The sequence below is a fragment of the Temnothorax americanus genome, unplaced genomic scaffold (genome assembly GCF_048541705.1).
Source record: "Temnothorax americanus isolate GAGA-0224 unplaced genomic scaffold, ASM4854170v1 Scaffold36, whole genome shotgun sequence".
NCBI lineage: Eukaryota > Metazoa > Arthropoda > Insecta > Hymenoptera > Formicidae > Temnothorax > Temnothorax americanus.
This window is the reverse complement of record NW_027509505.1, coordinates 1,781,450-1,802,332: the sequence shown is the minus strand read 5'-3', so window position 1 is coordinate 1,802,332 and position 20,883 is coordinate 1,781,450. Positions and strand designations below refer to the sequence as shown.

At 43.3% G+C, this 20,883-nt stretch overlaps 2 protein-coding genes across 3 annotated transcripts; one reads left to right on the top strand and one right to left on the bottom strand.

Moving 5' to 3' along the window:
* Nucleotides 1-121: 121 nt before the first annotated feature.
* LOC143901756 (uncharacterized) lies at nt 122-14,042 on the bottom strand. Of its 2 annotated transcripts, none has more exons than XM_077414284.1 (5): nt 12,804-14,042; nt 12,406-12,726; nt 12,247-12,323; nt 4,746-12,166; nt 122-4,671 (listed from the first exon to the last, which is right to left on the bottom strand). In XM_077414284.1, the coding sequence occupies exons 2-5, from the start codon at nt 12,579-12,581 to the stop codon at nt 2,575-2,577; spliced, it is 9,771 nt and encodes a 3,256-aa protein (XP_077270410.1). In that variant the 5' UTR covers nt 12,582-12,726; nt 12,804-14,042; the 3' UTR covers nt 122-2,574. The 2 variants fall into 2 exon arrangements, with proteins under 2 accessions (XP_077270410.1, XP_077270409.1); XM_077414283.1 differs by having other exon boundaries at nt 12,406-12,709.
* Nucleotides 14,043-14,587: 545 nt separating this feature from the next.
* LOC143901761 (uncharacterized) lies at nt 14,588-17,283 on the top strand. The gene is made up of 6 exons (XM_077414293.1): nt 14,588-15,152; nt 15,302-15,367; nt 15,738-15,969; nt 16,074-16,331; nt 16,425-16,579; nt 16,661-17,283. The coding sequence occupies exons 1-6, from the start codon at nt 14,616-14,618 to the stop codon at nt 16,691-16,693; spliced, it is 1,281 nt and encodes a 426-aa protein (XP_077270419.1). The 5' UTR covers nt 14,588-14,615; the 3' UTR covers nt 16,694-17,283.
* Nucleotides 17,284-20,883: the final 3,600 nt, after the last annotated feature.

Below are 20,883 nucleotides of genomic sequence, written 5' to 3'. Positions count from 1 at the left end.
CAGCGAGTTGACACTGACTCTGCATCTCTATAAATGCTCCAAGCTTCAATACGTATAATTACTATATTCGAACATATACATATGTAATAATTACGAAATCTACAGACGAATAATTTATTAAAAAAAAAAAAACGATATACATTACACATATGACTTGTCAAAATTTTAACGAGCGTGCCTAATTGCGAGAATGCTATTTTTTGTACACTATTATGAAATGTGTAATTTATCGTAGTAGGATAGCGGCAGAGAAGCGACAAAACATATTCATTGCACATGTAATCAGTTATGTAAATATTTGTATATTTATTTTATTTTAAATTACAAGTGTATGTGGTGCACACAATAGAAATAAATCTAAATAGATAATATTGTTAGTGTTGAAAATATTATGGACATGTGAAACGCAGAGGAGGGCTACTCTACTCGTCAGTATCATCACTTTATGCCATTTATGAATTTAATAAAGTCAACAAATACATATACATATACTTTATCTTATCAGAAAGGTTTCTTTTCGTTTTAATAGAAAAAATGTAGCTATATATTTTCCCATCTTGCGGTATTATATGCGTCTGTAAATATACACGAATTTTTATGTAACTTTCTTTTTAATACATACGTACACTTATATACGTATATATCAAAAGAATTCAGAGTAATTACAGAACATTAACAGTTCAGTCTGTCCTTGAAGTTTTCTCAGGTTTCTTTATTATGTGCCACGATATTGTATCGAGCTACGTTTGACATGAGAATACATATAAATTTTTCATCTTCCAATATCAACATAATATGTACACGCGTGACCATAATTAAAAACGCCACAAGAAATAAAAACATTGATTTATTTTTAATGTAACGTGAGACTATAATAAAGAATATAATTTTTTTTTATGACATTTTGATAAATCTGCCTTGCTTGAAGATTGCACAGTAAAAATCCTCAAGAACTATTTCCAGGATATTTTGCAATTATAATTTCTTCGCGTTTATAAACGTTCTCCAGGCTAATTTAGGCACGTCTCAAGCATGACAGATTTTGTAACAATTAAAATCTTTGCTCGCTTTCTTCACATCATCAATCGCCTCATTAGTATGCAAGGTACGCTTTATATAAGTGAAATAATAAGCACATTTTTATTTTCTATATATACATATACACGTATGTATATATATATATATATATATATATATATATATATATATATATTTATAGTTTGTATTGGCTCTCTATAAACTAAAACATAAGCTAGTAGAGAATGATCCTCGTTTCGCTCAGAGCCTTGCACATTCTACATTGCGATTCCCAAGTCGCTATTTAACAATTACACTGTTCACATTGAGCAAAGCGAGGCACGGCGTAACTTATTCGAGAAGGTCGGGAAAGTCTTTAAACGATAGACCAAGACCGTCTCCGTTTCTTGCGTTTTCATCGAATTGCAGGGCGTACATTGTGATTATGAATATATAATCAGAAATATTGTGCTCTTTGTTTCCCAGACCCATAGCAAACCGAACGGCTGTCACAAGAGAGTGAATGAAACAAGCGAGAACATTATCAGTCTCGGTTTTATTACTTATTAAAGATTAAAGAGCAAAATATCATGACCTCCACTAGGTTTGTTACGGTTCCGTTTTGTTTTAAACAATCACACATGAGTTCTTACCTTTTACAACTGTTACAAATGAACAACTGCTTACATTACGACATGACATTACGGAGCAGCAGTGAAATCCTGCGACGTTGATTATAATTTTCCCTTTGTCGCGATCGTACGAAATTGGTTTGACCATCAATTATCATGCCTTTTAAATCTCGATATGATAAAAGAAATCTTTATCGTGCACGCTCGCTACCGCGATTCTCACTATTGCTGCTCCGTTGTAGACACACAGAAATATTGACGGAAATCGAGAACTGTTCATCCGACATGAATCTTTATGATACTCTATATAAAAAAAGAAAGAATAATGATATATATATATATATATATATTGTGTGTATATATATATATACACACACACACACAATACACATACATATACATATATATATATATACATATATATGTATGTATCCTTTATATATAAATAGCTTGCTTTTTTCTTCATTTACTCTAACGATTGTATGAACATTTCCTCTTTCATATCAAACGTCGATGACGATAAAATCAAGACCACAACAATATTTTGATGCAATGATGAAAGTGTATCTATAATATCGAATCCTATGATCCGCGGAATATATTCGCGGTTGTTTTAGCTTTTAGTTTTTTATTCTTTTTGTTTCAGTATGGATAAATGCACGCGCGCTCGTACGCGCGAGTGCATTCGCTCTTGTACATCTAGGAGCTTAGCGATAAAATTTAACGCCAAGTTTTACTGCAGTCTAAGTCTAAGCGCTTCCTCAATATTATAATTACTTAACGCATTATATTTACATTTAAAAATAGATTCAAAAGTTTGTGTGTGTGTGTGTGTGTGTGTGTGTGCGGACGGTGCGCCCGCCGCATAGTCTATTTCAAGTGGAAACACGTGTCGTTACTCGTTACCATTACCCCCGACAATATATTACCTGTCCATAGGCCTAGTAGCTGGCACCGAGCTCTCCACAAGATCATGCCTCTCGATCGGCGAGTTCTCCAACGTGTAGTCGACCGGGTATCCCTCGGGATACGTCGGCGTGGCTTCACCACCCTGCTGCCTCAGTCTCAGGTCGCTCGATCTCTCCCGATAGAAGCTCTGCGACGTCTCGACGTTCGGCGACGAAGACGACTGCTCCTCCGTCTTGCCGTCCAGATCATCAGCCGTGGAATAGTAGCTCTGGCTCGCCTCGCTCTCGGGTCTGCTGGGGTCGTAATAGCCGGGCGAGATGCCATGACTGGGGTAGTTGGGCGTCTCCTCGGCCGGGGCGAAGTAGCTCTGACTCACCTCCTGAGGATTGCCCTCGTAGTAGCCACCGGGCGTGACGTGCTCCTCGTGGGGATCCTCCTCCAGTCGCGAGTTCGCATCTTGATCTACGGACTCGTAGTAACTCGCCGTCACCTCCTGCTGATGAGCGTAGTAACTGGATGGCTCGTTCCGGTGACGATCGCCGCTCTCCGTGACAAAGTTCTGTGAGCAGGTCTCCTCCAGGCCGGGCATCGAGATCGGCACCTCGTACGACGTCGACACGTTCTGCTCGACTATCACCTGGTCCTCGTAGTCGCTCGAAGTAGGCACAGAGTCCACGTGGTGGGTCGACGTGATGTCGGGATTCAGGTTGTACGACGAAGAAGTCGGAATCTCCGGGACGCCGTTGTCGTGGATGCCAGGGTGCTCCGTGCTGACCGACGTGTCCGGTATCACGCTGGACGAAGCGATGTTGAGTTCTTCGCATGGCGGGATCTCGTACGACGAGGTGCTTATCGCGCTCTCCTGATCCTGATCGCGCTCTTGGTTCTCGGGGGTCTCCGGCACGTAGGACGAACTCGCTGTTTCGTCCTCGTTCAATCCAGAATTATTTGTCGACACGGATGACGTGCCTATGCCATCGACACCGACGTCGTTCGACTGCGATGGTATATTACCCTCCTGACTGATCTCTGCATCGGTTTCCAAATTCTCCGCTATGCTCTCGCCCTTGTCGACCTCGTAGCTCTGCGTAGGGAAGCTTTGATCGTCGATCGCCTCGTCCGCGTCGGCACTCGGTCGCTCCACCTGACTCTGCACGATCTCGTTGAAGGACTGCGTCGGCGCGTTCACATTGGATTCCGCCGAAGCTTCGTAAGACTGGGACGCTTCGTTGATCTTTGTATGTTCGAAGGACTGGGACGGTGGTTCCGCCACAACAGTCTCCTCGTCCGTCTCCATTGGTTCGTACGCGATCGACTGGGTAGCCTCGCCTGCGGAGCTCTCCAACTTGGAAGCGGATTGACTAGGTAGATCCGTGGAGTCGCTGCTGACAGACACGTTGAACCGCTCGTACTGAGACTGCGAAGGCGTTTCTTGACTAGCTTCCGCGATCGTCGCCGTCGCCGTCGCCGTCGCCTCCTCCTCCTCTTCCTCGAATCGCAGTTCCATACTCTGGCGCAGGCGACGTCTGTCCGTTTCCTCTTGCGACGATGGCTCGTCGCTTTGACAATCCGCCGCATTTTGCTTGCCAATTGTGCTTCTGGCGAATAGATCCGGTTCGACCACTTTGTCCAATTCCATGGTCGCGTCACTTGGAGGATTCGATAATTTAGCCGACAGAACTCGTGAAGCTGTTCGACCCTTCTTTGTGTTCGTGCCTGCTACCTCCTGGTCCGCCGACTTAGCATTACCACTAGATCCTTCAGAAACCGTTAGCTGCTTCAGTTTATCCGACGCGTTTGCCTCGTGCGATTCGCTCGCGGCTTTACGTTCGCTCGAGTCTGTCACCTCGAAGCTCAATTGTTTCATCGAATCTATTTGCGAATTAGATTCGGACGTGATCAAAGTGATTTCGTTTATCGTAGCGTCGCTCTCTTTATTTCCGCTTTTCGTTTCCCGCACAACTTCCATCGTGCTCGAGGCCGTATCTTCGTTAGCCGATTGCTGCAGAATCAGTTCCTCAGATGTGTTGGAAACTTGCTGAGAAGAGTAAACCTCTCGCAAGGTTGTAGGCTGCTCCTCGTCCAAGTTCTTGTTGGTCAATGTAATCGATTTCTGCGGAATCATAAAATTATTAATCATTTCATAATAATCATTCATAATAAGCAAATAATCATTTCCGACGTTACCGTGATATCCTGCGATTGCGCGTTCTCCGAAACTTTGGAGACCAGCATCTCCGATACTGGCACGTCCACGAATGTCTGGTTGGTGACGATCGTTGTGGCTAATTGCGAATTGTCCACGTATGTATCGTCGATGATCGGCATCGACGGAGTAGTTTGTACCTGCGGGTTCTCCAGGATTATGTTGTTCGGCACAGTGACCGTGTACGAGGTCGACGGCGCGATCGTGATCTCGGCGCCCTGCACGTTCTGCGTTTCCGTGGCCGCGATATTATCCTCCAGATTCGGAATCATCAGGTACTGAGTATTCGCAGGAATCTCGGTGCGATCTATCTCTCCGCTCGCTACCGTCGCCGGGCTCTCTATAATCTCGCCGATGTCCGGCATCGAGTTGCCGGGGATCTGAATCTGCGTCTCTCCCGTGGCGGATATGTAGGAGATGCTAGGATTCGTAATGGTGATCGGTAGCTCGAGGGACGATGGAATAGTGGAGACCACCGACGTGGCAGTCGAATCCGTCGACTGAATCGGCAGATTGCTCGGCACCTCGAGCGGCGTCATGATCGGTTGATTCAGAGTCAGCGAAGTCTCCAGCACAGAGGGCGAAGATATCGGTTCCGTGGGTGGGATGATGGTTGACTGCAGGATGGTCTGATTGATGAGACTCGTCTGAGTCAGACCGGTCTGCGTCATGACGCTACCCGCTTGATTCTCCGGCAAATTGATCTCCTGCTGAAAGTCCGTGTTGGCGAGAGCGGCCGCCAGGATGTCCTGATTGGACGTTTGTATCACCTTCGACGCCGGAAAATTCTCGCTTACGATTGTCGTTTGACTAGCCTCTGTCACGTTGGCTTGAATATTCGGCAAGACACTGTTGTCGAACTGAAGAACAATGTTATCCAGGGTTCCGGCCTCTCCCAGCGAGCTGGGATCTATGTACAAGGTTCTCGTGCCGTCCGGGTTCTGCGTCGTTCCTTCCAACGACATGAGAGTATTGTTATCGAGTGGCTGTATCTGTCCCTGTTCGTCTATCGTTACCAACACGTAGGTTTGCGTGCCGTCATTGCTCTCTGTCGGCAGAGCCATGATCTGGGGCTGCGCCGCGGCCGCCTTTGACTCCTCCACTTTTTCCGCGTCGCACTTTTCAGCTTGAAATTTCTCAGTTTTGCCCAGCTCTTTCTGCGGGGCATCCGGGGCAAGCTGGAGATCCATTTTCGCCTTCTTCTCCGCGTTAAGTGGTTCTAGCGAAGATAAAGTAGCGGTACTGGCCGTGGCGACATTCACGTTCGAGGTGGTGGTAGCGGGGCTCATCGAGTTCACGGCGATGTTCAACAAATTTTTCTGTGCCTTACTCGAGACCGAAGATTTGGCGGAGGACTTGAAAGTTGCGGGAGTTGTCTGTTTCGACTGGGCGACCGTCTTGGTGGGGGTAGCAAGGGTGCCGGCGGTCGTAGCGGTGGCGGTGGCGGTGGCGGCAATCGTCACAGTTGTGGTTGCGGCGGCAGTCGCGACGACCGTCTGCTTCGCTTGGACATTCTGCACCGTCGATACAGCCGACTCTTGCATTTTCTGGACGACGATCTTTTGCTGACTTTTCATCTGGCGGTTGCTAGTTCTAGGTATAATGACTTTTTGCACGGTTGACGACACAGCGGCTTTCCCTTTCGGCTGTACCTGCTGTACCTGCTGCACCATCGTCACCGTTTGTTGTGTGCCGCTCGGTAAAGCGACGCCTTGAATGCTGGTTCCTGGCTGCACCACCGTTTGCTTGACAATCTTCTTGCTATGTGACATAGTTTTTTGAGATACCGCACCGGCGGCGTTAGCGGTGTTCTGTAGAATCAACGTGCTGCCCGATGGCGATTTCACGGAAGCCTTTGTTTGCGAGCCTGCAACCGATATCGGAGCCTGCACCTTCGCAGACTTTTGCAGGATCGGCAGCTGTACCTTTTGCTGTAGCTGATACTGCACCTTGCCGCCTTTAACTGGACTCTTGGCGGCGATGGCTTTAACCTGTTGCCCGGTTATCGGCGTCAGAATGGTTTTGTTGCTGATGACAGCTTGCGGGCTCAATATGGTTTTACCGGTGATGGCTTGAGACACCGGTGTCAAGATCGCTTTCGCGCCACCTAGACCTTGAGCTTGAGGAGTCAAAAGAGTCGCGCCACCCTTCGTAACTAGAGCCTTCGAGCCGATGATGGTTTTTCCGCCCAAAGCCGAAGCGCTGATCGGGGTATAGATGCCATCTTTGGTGAGAATTCCCTGGGACAACGTTCCCGTGAATAAAGCTGTTTTAGCGATATTACCTGAAATCGGAGTAAGCATGCCCTTGGACGTGATTATGCCCTGCGTATTAATAATCTTGTGACCACTGGTGGTCAATTTGGATGTGGTAGGTGAGCTGCCAGCAGCAGCGACGGTAGCGGCAACGGTGGCAGCTACGGTATCGGCCTTTGGCGCAATAATAGTCTTGGTGGCGATTATACCACCTTGTGGACTGATCGGGCACAGCAGCTGACCTTTGCTCGTCACGATCCTCTGTACTTTGCCGCTCAGAGTCTTGGAAATGTTCAACGGCACCATCTTGGTCTGGCAAGACTGTCCCGACGTCAATATAACGACTTTGCCACCTTGTTGAATCACCTGCGCGTTGCCTGCTGCCTTGCCGCTAGTTGGAATAGCAATTTTCTGTTGAGTGCTGGACTTACCCTGAACTCCCTGAACGCTATATCGCAGTTGTTGGCCACCCGTGGTCTGCACGATAACATACTTTCCTGGAGTGGTACCTTTCTGCGTCAAAAGGGCTGGCGGTTTGCCGGCTGGCTGAGCGCTTTGAAATTTCAAACTCTTCACCCCACCGGTAAATGGCTGTACCAGCGGTTTAACATTCGTGATGGTTGGTTTCGCTTTGCTCTTGGTCTTCAATATCGCCGGCACCCCGCTCTTTTTCTTTGTCGGCGACGTTTCCGCCGCGGTAGTCTCGTTTGCGATCTTGAATTGAGTTTGCTGAGTGGGCGACACCATCTGCGTAGTCGGAGTAAAGGAGAGCGTGGCTGGAATTGAGCTGGAAGTTGGCATAATAGAAGATATAACGACAGGCATTTGTTCGATGCTCTCTGGCGTCAGCACGTCCTCGCTGAGAATGAACGGCATCGAGTTGATATCTAGTTCCATATCCGCGAGACTCTGAGCACTCTGTTGTACGTATTTTTCCGTTATCGGCGTGGTCACGACGGTCTGCGATGTAGCTGCGACGACTTGTTCCTTGTTCTGCGCTTCCAGAAGCGCATCTGTCTCCTCTGTCTTTAATACTTGAAGCTTTTTCGTCAAAGACATGCGCGGGCTGGATTTTACAGCAGTTTTCATCTTGCTATTCGATGGCAGGGTCTCTATTTTAATTATTTTTGCCTTGGGACCGCTTTTTTGATCACTCTTTTTCGCAGTATCCGCTTCCAGCTTGTGCTTCACACCTTTCTGCGGTACTTTATCGAGTAATTTTGTCTTCAAAATTTGGACCGGTTCAGTCAACGTTACACTTTCTATTATTCGCGGCATCTCACGCTTTTTTACCGGTACGTTGATATCAGACGATAATAATGATGTAGTTATGGACGTTTTCGGGATTACATCCAATTTTTTGACATTGGAGATACTCTTCGTGTTATTTTCGGAAACAGGGAGTGTTTCCGACTCAAGTAATGGTTTAGACGTGGCAACGAATTCGCCGAATGACGGCACAGGCTGATGACCATCAGAATCGAGTACATTATCTCCAATTTTGGTATCGATCTCAATTTTTTCTTCGACAACAACTTCAACATTTTCAAGATCACTCACAATCGGTACATTTTCTCCGATTTGAATATTTTCAGATATCTCCAAATCTTTGTTCAAATCGTCAATTTTTTTACTTTGCGCAGATACAGCAGCGATACTAGCATCGATCTCCTCAGCTTTTCTTTTGGTGGTCTTTTTCTCCTTTTTCTCTATGGATGACATCTCAGCGTTTTCAACTATAATCTTCTTCTTATCCATTTGTAAAGTCTTCAAGAAAGCCTCCTGGAACGTATTGGCTGGTTTTTCTTCCAAAAATAAGTCTTTGTCCTTTCTTCCTTTACCTGTTTCTGGAGTAAATCTACCTTTGTATCTCGTTTGCATTGAAGATTTTTTGGGTGTCAATTGTTGCTCGATTAATGTTTTCGTTGGACTTTTTGGTGTATTTCTCGCGTCATCTGCTTTAGGTGACTTTCCCGGCGACTTCAATTTAAACTGATTAACATCCTGCGTTTTCTGCGACTTTTCTTCCTCCTCTTGTTCTTTTTCATCTGATTTATCTGCTTTTTTCCGTAGCTCGGAACTTTTCAGGTTTCTTCGTTGTTCGTTCTCAGTGTTCAAAATTTCACCAATTTCATCCGTTACTTTGCTTATCGTCGTCTTTGTCTCATCTTCTTCCTTTACTTTCTCTTCGACGTCATTCCGAGATTCAGGCTGAGGCTCGATCTCAACTTCAATTATGGGTTCAGATTCAACTTTACATTCAGGTTCAAGTTCAGGCTGAGGCTGAGATTCGAGTTTAGGTTCCGGTTCAAGCTCAATTTCCGCACTTTTATTAGCTTGAATATCTGCGTCAGTAAAATCTATTTGTGACAATTCAAATTTCTTTATTTGAGACTTTTTTGGCGGCAGGATATCCACGTTTGTTTTCATGGCATCTTGTACTTCAATATTATCGGCAGTATCTTCAACTTGCTCTACGATTAACGGCTTTTCGTAATCTGTAAAGCCTTCGGTATCTTTACTTTGCTTTGATAGACCTTCTTTCTTCTCCGTTTCGGATGGTTCCTTCACAGTCTTATCTGTACCAAGTCCTACTTTCTCCATATTATTCGTAGCTTCTGGCTTCTGGAACGACATTGTCATTTCTACATCTTTCGAAGATACATTTGCATCAACTTTTACAGTAGCTATTTCGTCCAAAGATTTTGCTCGTTCCTTGAGTAAATCTTCGCATTTCACTTCTACAGATTTACTCTCTTTTTCTTCTTCGGAAAAGATCTCCTTTTTACCCTCAGGTGCTTTGTTTTTTATATCAATCGATAAGATGCTAACATTGTTTTCGGCGACAGTTGACGTTTGATCAGATACTTCTATCTCTTGCTTATCCATCTGAGTGACGAGTTCGTTGCTCCTCTTGTCAACTCCTTTAGAACGTCTGCCTCTTCTAGATTTGCTTGCGATTCTTTCGGAAGCTTTAGACTCACTCTCAGATTGGCTCTCGTCCGTCCTGAACGCTTTATAGTCAGAATCTTGAACGTATATACCGGACTCCAAGTATTTCTTGTTCGGTTTGCGTCTTCTACCGCTATACGAACGATCTGTATCGGAATCTGAAGTCTTTCGTTCGATTTCGATCCTTTCGCTCACACGAATTCTCTTGTTGCCTCTATTAGCTTTCGTCTTTGGACTTTTATACGCGCTAGTACCTTTACCAGCCGATCTCGCGTTCTTACGTGGTCGCCCTCTACCTCTTTTAACTAATGCCTGGCCAATACGGTTTCCCGAGAGACTATCAACACTTTGGTCTAACATATCAGTATCTGAATTTTCGCTTTGTTCCGGTAAAGTCTCTGCGGATTCGGATACGGTCTCGTCCTCCGTTTCCGTGGTAAATCGTTCCGATAAAGTGTCGTCTGCTTCTTTCACCGAAGCGTTGTCATTAGATTCCGCGATCGCGTCCTCTGAATCAGTTTTCTCAGAGTGTAGTAATTTTTCATCGCTGGATTTACTCTCTGTTTCGTCCTTCTTTTCTGACATTTCGTTACTCTTTACCGATACAGTCTTATCGGTAGCAGTCTTAAATTTCCTTTCAAAGTCCTTTGCAGCGTTCGAAGAATGGCCATTGTCACCGTCTCCTCTTTCAACTTCAAATATTTCCACAATCTCTACCTCCGTTTCGCAAGTGTTAATATTAGATTTTTGTTGATTATCCGCGGATCGCATAGTTTTCCCTTCTTCCTTTATATCTTCATCAGATTGTTTCATTTTTGCTTTATCTTGGACACTCTCGTTGGGCTTTTCGTCCTTAGCTTCTGCCTTAGCCTCCTTCTCTCGTCGATTGTCTCTACCTTGTATTATTTCCATTATTTCGTCAGCTTTCAAGTCCATATTTTTACTCAATTCAGATACTTTATCGGCTTCTCTCTTAATTTCATTTTTCAGAGCTTGACTCATTTCGAATTCCTTGATAATTTCTTTCTTCAAGGATAAATTCTTCTCGCCGAAAACTCGGGGAATTTTTCGTACAGGCGGTATAGAGGGCTCGCTCAAATCATCTTCATCAAAATCAAAGCACGACAGTCGTGATTTTTTGTCATCCTTATCGGAAACCTGTTTGCTCTCACTATCGGAACCCGAAGTATCCCTTTTTTGTGACCTGCTTAACGTTTCATTGAATCCGCCACCAGCTTTGGTATCCTTTCCAGAATTCTCAAAATCGGATTTTTTGTCAAAATTAAATTGCATGTTCTTCGAAGCATGTAAGCTGTCCAATGAATCTCGCATCGTGTGTATCGAAGATAACTGTTCGGTTTCCTTAAGTAGCTTTTCTGCTTCTGCCGCAATTTCGTTATTCTCTGCAGTTCCAGCATTCTTCTCAGTATAATCCTTACTATCATCGACGCTCGACGACGTCTTCTCCATGGACAAACTGCTTAACCTGCTATTTAAAGAATGATTCGCATCAACGTTCGTTTCTTCGTCCGATTCGTCATCCCAGTCGGCCAACAACTTTTCTCGCAATTCCGGATCGGTTCTCTTTTTCTTATTGGATTTTTCACTCTGTTTCGAGTGCTTCCGTTTAACTGATTCTAGCTTACTCTCGGTCTTCTTTTTACTCGATTGACTTTTATCTTTCCTCACGTATTTTCGTTTCGGCGTACTAGTATCGGAGATTCGACCACGCGATTGAGAGTACGTCTTCACCTTCAATCGTGGCATTGGCGAGTCGTCGGATCGATGACTTTTTATGTGACAAATGATAACGTTAACGCGCGAAGAAGTGAAGTTACAGAAGTGACAGCGATACACCGGGGAACCTGCGTTAGTCGGAGTCGACGGTAAACTATTGGGTTGCTGACGAATGCGGACTTCGTGTTCGCTCTCCCCGCGTAAAAAGCGTGGGTGCGTAATCTTCTTCGCGATATCCATGCCATCGCTCCGCCTATGTCCTTCCTCGCGATCGCGCTTTTTCTTCGGAACTTTCTTCTCACCGAACAGAGCGGAGATATCCGGTTTCTCTTCGGGACAAAATTTCTCCTGATTCAATATATCAGGATCTCCTCCCGTCAATTTCTCCGCCATCTCCACGTCGCCTGGGAACTTGTCCATATAACTGGTGCCATCTTTACTCTTGGTCCTATATTTGTCTATTAATACAAAAAAAAAGAACCGATAATTTTGATTTATTTGTAAGAAAAAATTGTATTATAAGTTGTATTATACCTACCCATACCCTTTTTGATAAATTCGTCTTTAAGGGTACAATTGTACTTGTAGATCTGTTGGTAATTTTTCACAAATTCACTGAAAGAAAGATTATTTAAATGGTCGCTTTAAACAATTTCTTCTCTAGCGAAATCAATTAATAAAGCTATTTGTAACTTACTAGGTGTCCTCTTGAAAAAATTTTACAGCGGCAATCAATGGTTTCTTTCGAAATTCAATTTGTATATCTTCCGGCAAATTGTCCAGCCCACGGACTTGGCCAGGCCACCAGAATGCTCCTAATTTAACCCAAACAACATCTCCATCCAGATAAATGATTTCCGTTTGTTCACACATCTTTGCAAAATATTTGATTAGCAGCGACCTTTATAAAATCGACCAATCGACATCGGTAAGTAGCGAGAGAGCTCTCTCAAATCTATTCTAGAAGAATGGAACGTTGGCAATTGTCCAGGATCGGTACGCTGCGCAAAGAAAATTTCTACGAGTTATATTACACATAATCTCGATATACGATTAAAATATTTTATATGTAACTCATTCAGAAAAAAAAGATACCTTTACCGCCACGTACAAAGCAGGCAAACGACGAGCAGATGCAACGTCGCAGCGTAGCAGATAGCTCGATGTCTCTCTTTCGTACAATCTTTCGTATAATCTTTTTATTATTCTCTGAATGCAAGAACCGTCGAAAATACTATACAACATACAACCTTCATCCATAAATTAATTATTAATCGTTGTAAGATTTCAAAATAGACTTAAAATCGTCGAAACTGTTACTGTACGTTTGTCCAAACGTTTCGTCGTATCCGTAGAACGTGCCGCAAGTGTCTCTTAAGCGAATATTCCTCCGGAATCCCAAGCATGCTCCTTGGCGACAGTCATAAAAATAACGCTGGTTCAGAACGAATCTCGTGTATCAATGCAACCGACGACGGTGGAAGGTGGAAACAGGTTCACGGCGCGCTCGCGAAAAAGTCGAAAGACGACTGCGTGGTCTAGCTAACTCGATGCTGCCGATGCTGACGATGCTGACGATGCTGACGTTGCTGGCGGCAGCTACGTCGGGCATCTTAGCCCGTGGGTCGCGTGACGAGCGATCAGCCCTCGGTATCTTCGTTCCTCTAGCGCACCTCTAGCTCCGTTTCGGGGGAACCGCCGGTTAAACACGACCAACACGCTCACGAGTATTACGTGTGTGTGTATATATATATATATATCGGGAAGTCGGCGAGCGTCGGTCCCAGGAACGCAAACGCAGCGGTGGAAGGCGCGAGGAGCGCGCACACATACACACACACACCGACGCACACGCGCGCGGGCACTTTCTCCGTCTCTGTCTCTCACCCTCCTCTTTGTCCCTTTCTCGCTCGCTCGCTCGCTCGTTCGCTTTTTCTCGCGACACCTCTCTCCGCCGTATCCCGCCACAAAACGCACACCACTCGGAGGCCGCCAGATACGCCTCGATACGCGATTTTGCACGCATGCAATCGCCAAGTAAAAAGGCCCGGGCCGAACTAGACCGTACTTGGCGACAACGTCGTTTCGAAAGTGCTACGTCGTTCGCGCAACAAGACGTACGTACATGTCGGTTACCCGACTCGCAACGGGGCCTCACGCGCACTCACACGGTAGATGGTGGATCGGATAATCGGATACACGACGATTGAATGTGTAGTGTAGTAGACCCGAACACCACCTTCTCTCTTTCGACCCGAGTCGCCTGGGGTCGTCGCGACCAGTCGCGACTGTCGCGAGTGATCGCGATTGTCGCGAGTGCGAGGTGCGAGATGCGAGATGCGAGATGCGAGTCACGCGAGACTTCGGCGGCAGGCCTACCAATCGCCAACATTTTGCGAATCGCGCGCGTCTTTCGATTTTATATATATATATATATATATATATATATATATATATATATCCACCGTTTCTTTTCTTTTCTTCTCTCGCGACATTATGGACGTCATATTTCTATTGTAATAATTCTTGAAAAAATTTAAAACTTTTCCTTCAATTCGCGAACGATTAACGTGACAAATAATTACCAGCGATTTTGCGCGCTTGTAAAAGGCGTGTGTCCGCAGTTCCGCAGTGTCCACGATGCTAGAACTTGGTCCAAATTCTCTGATTAAATTCTAGTATCGTGGACACAGGCCTTAATTTTCACCTCGTTTCAAGAACCGTAAGAACCCGGACACACTTTTTCGTAACAGTAATTAACGAAAAAGTTAACATAAGTAATTAACGTAAAAAACGAAAAAGTTGTGTGTCCGGGTCCGGGGCTTTAAACTGACAATCGACCCCTTGTTCGCCGAGCGAACGGTGGTGGCGCTAGCATCGCAGTTCGTTTCCGGTGTATACCGGCGCATGTATACGTCGCTGTTGTCGTCGTCGTCGTCGTCATCGTCCGCGTCCGCGGTCCGAGCCCGACGGCGCTGTTTAATTTCCATCGGCGCCCGTTCCGCAGGTTCCGCTTCCCTGCGACACTGTCAAGTGTCACTTCACAAGTCTGCACTCTGCACTGGTCGCGAGGTCGAGACCTGCCGGCTGCCGCTCTCTCGCATCACCTCGCCGATTTTTTCTTGCGCCTTGCGCCTGCGAGTCTGCGGTTTAACGCCGGAAGTGCACGGTGCACGGTTCACGGTTCACGGTTCATCGTCGTCGCGTCAGCAGTCAGCGGTCAGCCTCGACGTGCGTCTTCGCTCGTTGTCGGAGCGTAGGAAAATGGCGACTGCCGTGCCGTCGCGATTCGCCGTCCTCAGCATCGAGGACGACGATTACAAGCCGAAGAAGACGCCGAAGAACGCGACGGCAAGCAAGACTAACGCTAAGAGTAAGGGCGACAAGTCGAAGCAACAGCAACAGCCGCAACAGCAGCAGCCGAACAAAAAAAAGCAGAACAAAGTACGAATTGTGCGCCCATCGTTGCGTTTTTGTTTTTGATTAGCCGGCGGAACGGCCGGAATCCGGATCGTCGCGGCGCGGCGGGAAATCGCGACGTTTCAAATTCTTTCGACGAGGGTTATCATGAGCTTTTTTTTCCTTCGTTTTAGGGAAAAAAGAAGAAAACGAATAACGATGACCAGCAGTGGGAACAGTGGAAGCAAAAAGATACGATGGTAAAATATGAATTTTTCACCGAATTATGTAAGATTTATTTATCAGATGGCTCTTTTCTAACTTTTATTGCTGAAACTTGTCACTTGTTCGAATATGTGTTTTACAAAGTATTTTGCGGTATTGTCTAGTTTGTTATTTACTTAGAGAGTTAACTACAAGATGTACGATGAAAAATTTGAACGAATTTTAAACCTGAAATTTTATCTCGATATAGAGAGTGAGAGAGATTTAGGATTATTTTTGTTTTTCCATTTGTAATATTTGGTAATTTATATATATCATATATGTATGTGTATATATATAAAACTTAATTTGTGTTTATAATTTTTTGTTCTTTTTTACGTTATATTCAATTATGATTGCCTTAAGGCTGTCGAGGAAACGTTCGAGCAAGAACTGCACCAAGCCATCCTGCTGTCGAAATTGGCGTACGAAGAACAATTGGTTGGCGTAGCAAAAAATGACAAAGAGCAAGAACAAAATAAAAAATCTGGTAAAAAGTCGAAAAAGGCAACTATGTCGTTGGAAGAATTTAACAGCATGGGAACGAGTGTGACGGTCGCACCGTTAACAAATGAGCCTGCTCCGGATAAGTCGAGAGGTATGATTTTGTCAAATAGCTTGAGAATGAACAGAAGAATTGTATTATTAATGTAAAAAACAATTTTTAACTGATAGACTGATCGCGTGTTTGTCTTTTGGCAGAAGTAGATGCGGAATTCTTTGAAAGGATAGAGAAGGAGACGAAAGAAGAGATAACGAAGGGAAAAGAGAAGGACATATTGAAGGCCAGATCAAATAAAATCGACGATGATATAACGTTTGCGCAGTTAAGACTGGAGATAGAGAATCGAGATGAAATAATCAGCCAACTGAGGACCGAGGTGCATACGCTGAAAGAAGAGTTGACGCAAGTTAAAGAGAGAAATAAAAAACTTTATCAGATATTGTCACACGGCGAGAGTAAGTATCACATTTCTACGGTATATATCGATCTCGATACATTAGTGGTACGTGTAAACTTTCGTTATTTGCAACTGTCTTTTTTTCTTTTAGTGAAGGATAAAGCGTCGGTATTGGCTGAAGTAGCAAAATTACAAGAGATACGAGACGAACTAACATCCGAGGTAGCTTCTTTGCACGCTCAACTGGAACAAGAAAGATCTAAAACACGTACATCTAGCGTAGATGTAAAAACATCTAAACAAACTGTACGTTCGATACGTTGTTTTATCGATTTTTCTTGAAATGTATTGGACAATTTTGTGCTTATCGCATCTTACATGTTTCAGAACAAGAAGAGGCCGGCCAGTGAAAATGCCTAATTCATTTATCACGAAACATTACCATTGTGATCAATTAATTTTAATAACGGTGCATATTGATTAAGTATCAGTTTGAAAAGAAACGTTATATATGCAAAGAGAAATTTTAATTTTACTTGTATATGCAACATACGTCATACGTTGTATTTGCTCGTAAAAATAAGTTTAAGATACGCCAGATAGCAGTTAGCTTGATCGTTCCGCGAATGTATATTTTGAAATTTTGAAAGTATAATTACAGCCTACAATGTTGACAGTTATTCAATTTTGTTTTTTAGAAGACCGCGTAGTTTGTTTTTATGTTGTATATTTCTTTTCTCTTAGTAAGTTCGATAAGTTTTTTAAATTTAAAAATACGTTAAAAAAAGCTCTGAAATAATGTTCGCTAAAGCTCTTCCATAAGATTTCGTAATGTATCATCTTCCGAATTTGTGTATTACACATCCGTGTGAATATAAATGATATATATTTATATTCACACACACACACACACACACACGCGCGCGCGCGCGCGCGTACATGTATGTATATTGATTGATTATATATACAACTTAAAATATTTTGTAATAAAATGTATATTCTACACACAATACTATGTTAATCATTAATCACTTTCGTTCCTTTTACATTTTTGTATGCGTGTATTAATATACAACTGTCCAATTGGTGTAACAAATTTAACATTATTTAATGAGTAAAGAAAAACTTGTTCATTATTTATTTAACAAGCGTTACGCTATCTCATTGTATAATTTTTTATAATTGCGTATATATAGAACTGACTTTCTTCATAAATCTTAATTTTTTACCTTGTCCGATATATATCTTTATATACAAAATTGTATGAACTTATTACATATTTTAATTCAAAAAACAAACTAGTAATATTTGTGTATTTTAAATTTCCACTTCAAGGTATTATTTAGGAGTCGTCTTACATTTTTCTACGTTACCAAAATATATTTAGTGCTACGAGATAAATTTGTTGAACGTCGCAAAATTCAAATAAAAAAAGATTACTCGTTTGTAACTTTTGTGGTAAAAACTATACGAGTTTTATTAATAAACGTAATGTGTGACGTTCCACGTTAATGTCCCAATTTTCGAATTCGGACAATTTTTGTTTCTGCCCTATGTAATCATCGTCATCTACTCATCATCTCCATCTACCAATTTCCAGTCTTTTCAACGATTTCAGTGGGCGGCGCTACGCCCATTCGCTACGATACTAAGCTTCATCCGGATTATACGTGCGGTTGCGCATTTTTATGGATATTTTTTTGTTCACTTTTTCTGCCTCGAGTTATTCCGCGTGAATTTTTTTCGAGCTCGCTCCCGGCAACTTCAACATGCAGTTCGATACGTTACACCTCACGTTCCGATTCTTTCATTCTTTTTTCCCCCCTTTTTTTGTACGGTTTTGCCCCATTGGTTCTCCACAGTACACGTAAAAAAAGAGAATTTTTGTATTCCACGTTAGCTTTTATATGCATTATGAACTACGTCTCGTACGAAGAGAAGTAATTTGTTTTATTCTTGATTGTTTTATCCGGACGATAGAAATTATACGTAATTAAAAATATTATAATTATGCTGTAAAATCAGGGGAACATTTCCTTCGAACATCCTAATTTTCTATACGCATATTGCATAGGAAGCGTAAATTGGTCTTTGGCGTAAAACGTTTGCTATGTTGTTGAAGAAATGTGACGATCGCTATCGCTTATGACGAGTCAATCGCGAAAGTGACGAAAATCGCGATGATTATGTTGGAGAGGCCGCGATTAACGCGATGGTTTAATTCTGCCCGGATGAGACCGATGCGGGTTGGCGACCTGCGGACCCGGACAGGCGCGTCCTCGGTCCTCGTCTCTTCTGACTGAGATCTTGACCAATAAAAGGGGCATTAGCGCTAAGTGGACGTTTCGCCTACTCGGTCATAGTCGTGTTTGTTACGCGAGAGCAAGAGGGTGACAAAGATAGGAGGGACGCGTTTATAGCGACAGATATAACTGCCGCTTAATTTGCGATAGCTTGCGCCGATATATCTTCAACTTTTAAGAAATAGAACAGAAAAGAGATGACAGAGATAAACGCGCGTGATGATTCGTATCAGCTAGAAGATACATATATTTAAATTTTCACCAGAGATATTTTATATATGTATAAATAAACGATTCAAAGCTTAAATTTTATACTTTTTGTCATCAAGCATTATAGCAATTCGTTAAACGAAATAGAAAGACTCGCTGCAAGCAAACGTGGGGAGTGTGTGACAAAGCTAGAGCACTCTCTATAAGATTCAAGATTAATCCGTTGATCCTTTCGTTCTAAAATAATTAATTGCCGGAATAGACAATCCGGCATTCACAATGGGACAGTTGCGCTTTCACTTTACCGAAAGTAAAAAGTTGTTCTTTAGGATAAAACGCGCGACTCTCTCGAATCCATCGCTGTTGCACAGGGAGAAAGATAAGCGTAGGAGAGAAAGGGGAAAGAGAGAGAGAGAAAGGGGGGAAGGGGGCAAAGGAGAAGAGGGAGAAGAGGAACACGGTTGACGGTGGATTGAGGGTTTTAGGACGCGCGACGGTACAGGGTACAGGGGGGTGACAATGGAGATTCATTATCTGACAGTCTATTGTCATTCCTGCGGGCTGAGATTTTGCTCAAGCCACGAGTACGGCGAGTACCGAGGCATTACTCTACTCGGATATATATATGTGTGTGCAATGTATGTAAGAGCAGGGGGAGAGGGTGGCGAAATGCAATACTCTCTCTTTAAAAATAGTCGCGTTTGTTGAAAAGTCGGAGGAGCTGCATTTTCTTCCGCGCCCAACGCGATGCGGCTTATCTCTCTTACCTTCAAATTCATCCATCGAACGAAATTCCATATATTTTTTTTGTTATCGCTTAACGCGACGGTGACTCGCACGTGTTGAGCTGTTTAAAAATCCTTATTACAAATTAATTATTGTTAATGATTTTATTTTACAATTATAGTAACAATCGTCATTTCCGAGTTTCGACTGTCTATCTATATTAATAAAGATTTTATATTTTAGATGGATTATATAGTTTATTTGAGATCGCAGGTATATATGTATATGTAACAGAAAAAATGAACAAGTCAAAAAAAGTTGTTAGGAATGCACGAATGTGTCTCGTCCGAGTGCATTTTTGCGCAATTCGAGACGCTCAATGCTTCTATCTCTCTTTAGCGGCCAACCATACCGTACATGTACTCGCGTGTGTGTGTGTGTGTGTGTGTGTGTGTGTGTGTGTGTGTGTATATAAATTAATTAACACGCAGAGACACGTCGAAGAGAGATTACGTATCTCAAAGGCAATCGCGACGTTGTTTACCGGATATGCGTTGTCCGAGATGAGACGTGAGAAACAGAAAAGACGAATGGATAATTAATACGCGAACATTAGGCAGGAAAATTAAGGAATCGAGGCGCGACGGCGCGCGGCGGAGGATTCTCGGCAGAAGTGAGAGGTGAGAGGTAAGTAAGGAAGGGAGTCTCGTTGTCACGACGTTATTCATCCCGTGTACTGTGTACATACATATATATATATATATATATATAGACATTCGCGGTGTCATTAACGCTCTCCCGCGGATACAGCGGCGCCGCGCCAAGTGTGCCCTTTTTGAGGTACATCATGCCAAGTGAGCATGAATTTATACATATATAATTCAATTTTTCTATCGTATAAGTACTTAATTGAATAATAAAATATTTAATGTAAAAGAACTTGTTAATGAAATAATGAGCATGAAAAATTTTTTTACCATAATAATATACTTAATTCTTTTATTATTATAATTATGCCCCTATTAAAATAACAGAATTTGGCACGAGACCGCACTATATCGTGTCTCTTGATATTGTATATTATATATTGTATAATGTATATTGTATATATTGCCAAGCGGCGAAATTAAGACTAACGAGGAAAGTATTTCTGCGCCGCGAACGAGTTCCCTACTAACGACGGAAATGACGAACTTTCCTTTCCGCAGGATAATGAGATCGCGCGCGCGAGTTGGCCGCGATCCGGCGATCGATGATCCGCACGATACACGATTCTCTCGTTCGATCGAAATATAATCCGAGAGGATAACTCGTCAAACTCGTCACCTGATGGATTCGTATAATTCGATACAATCAGAAGCGAAGATATGC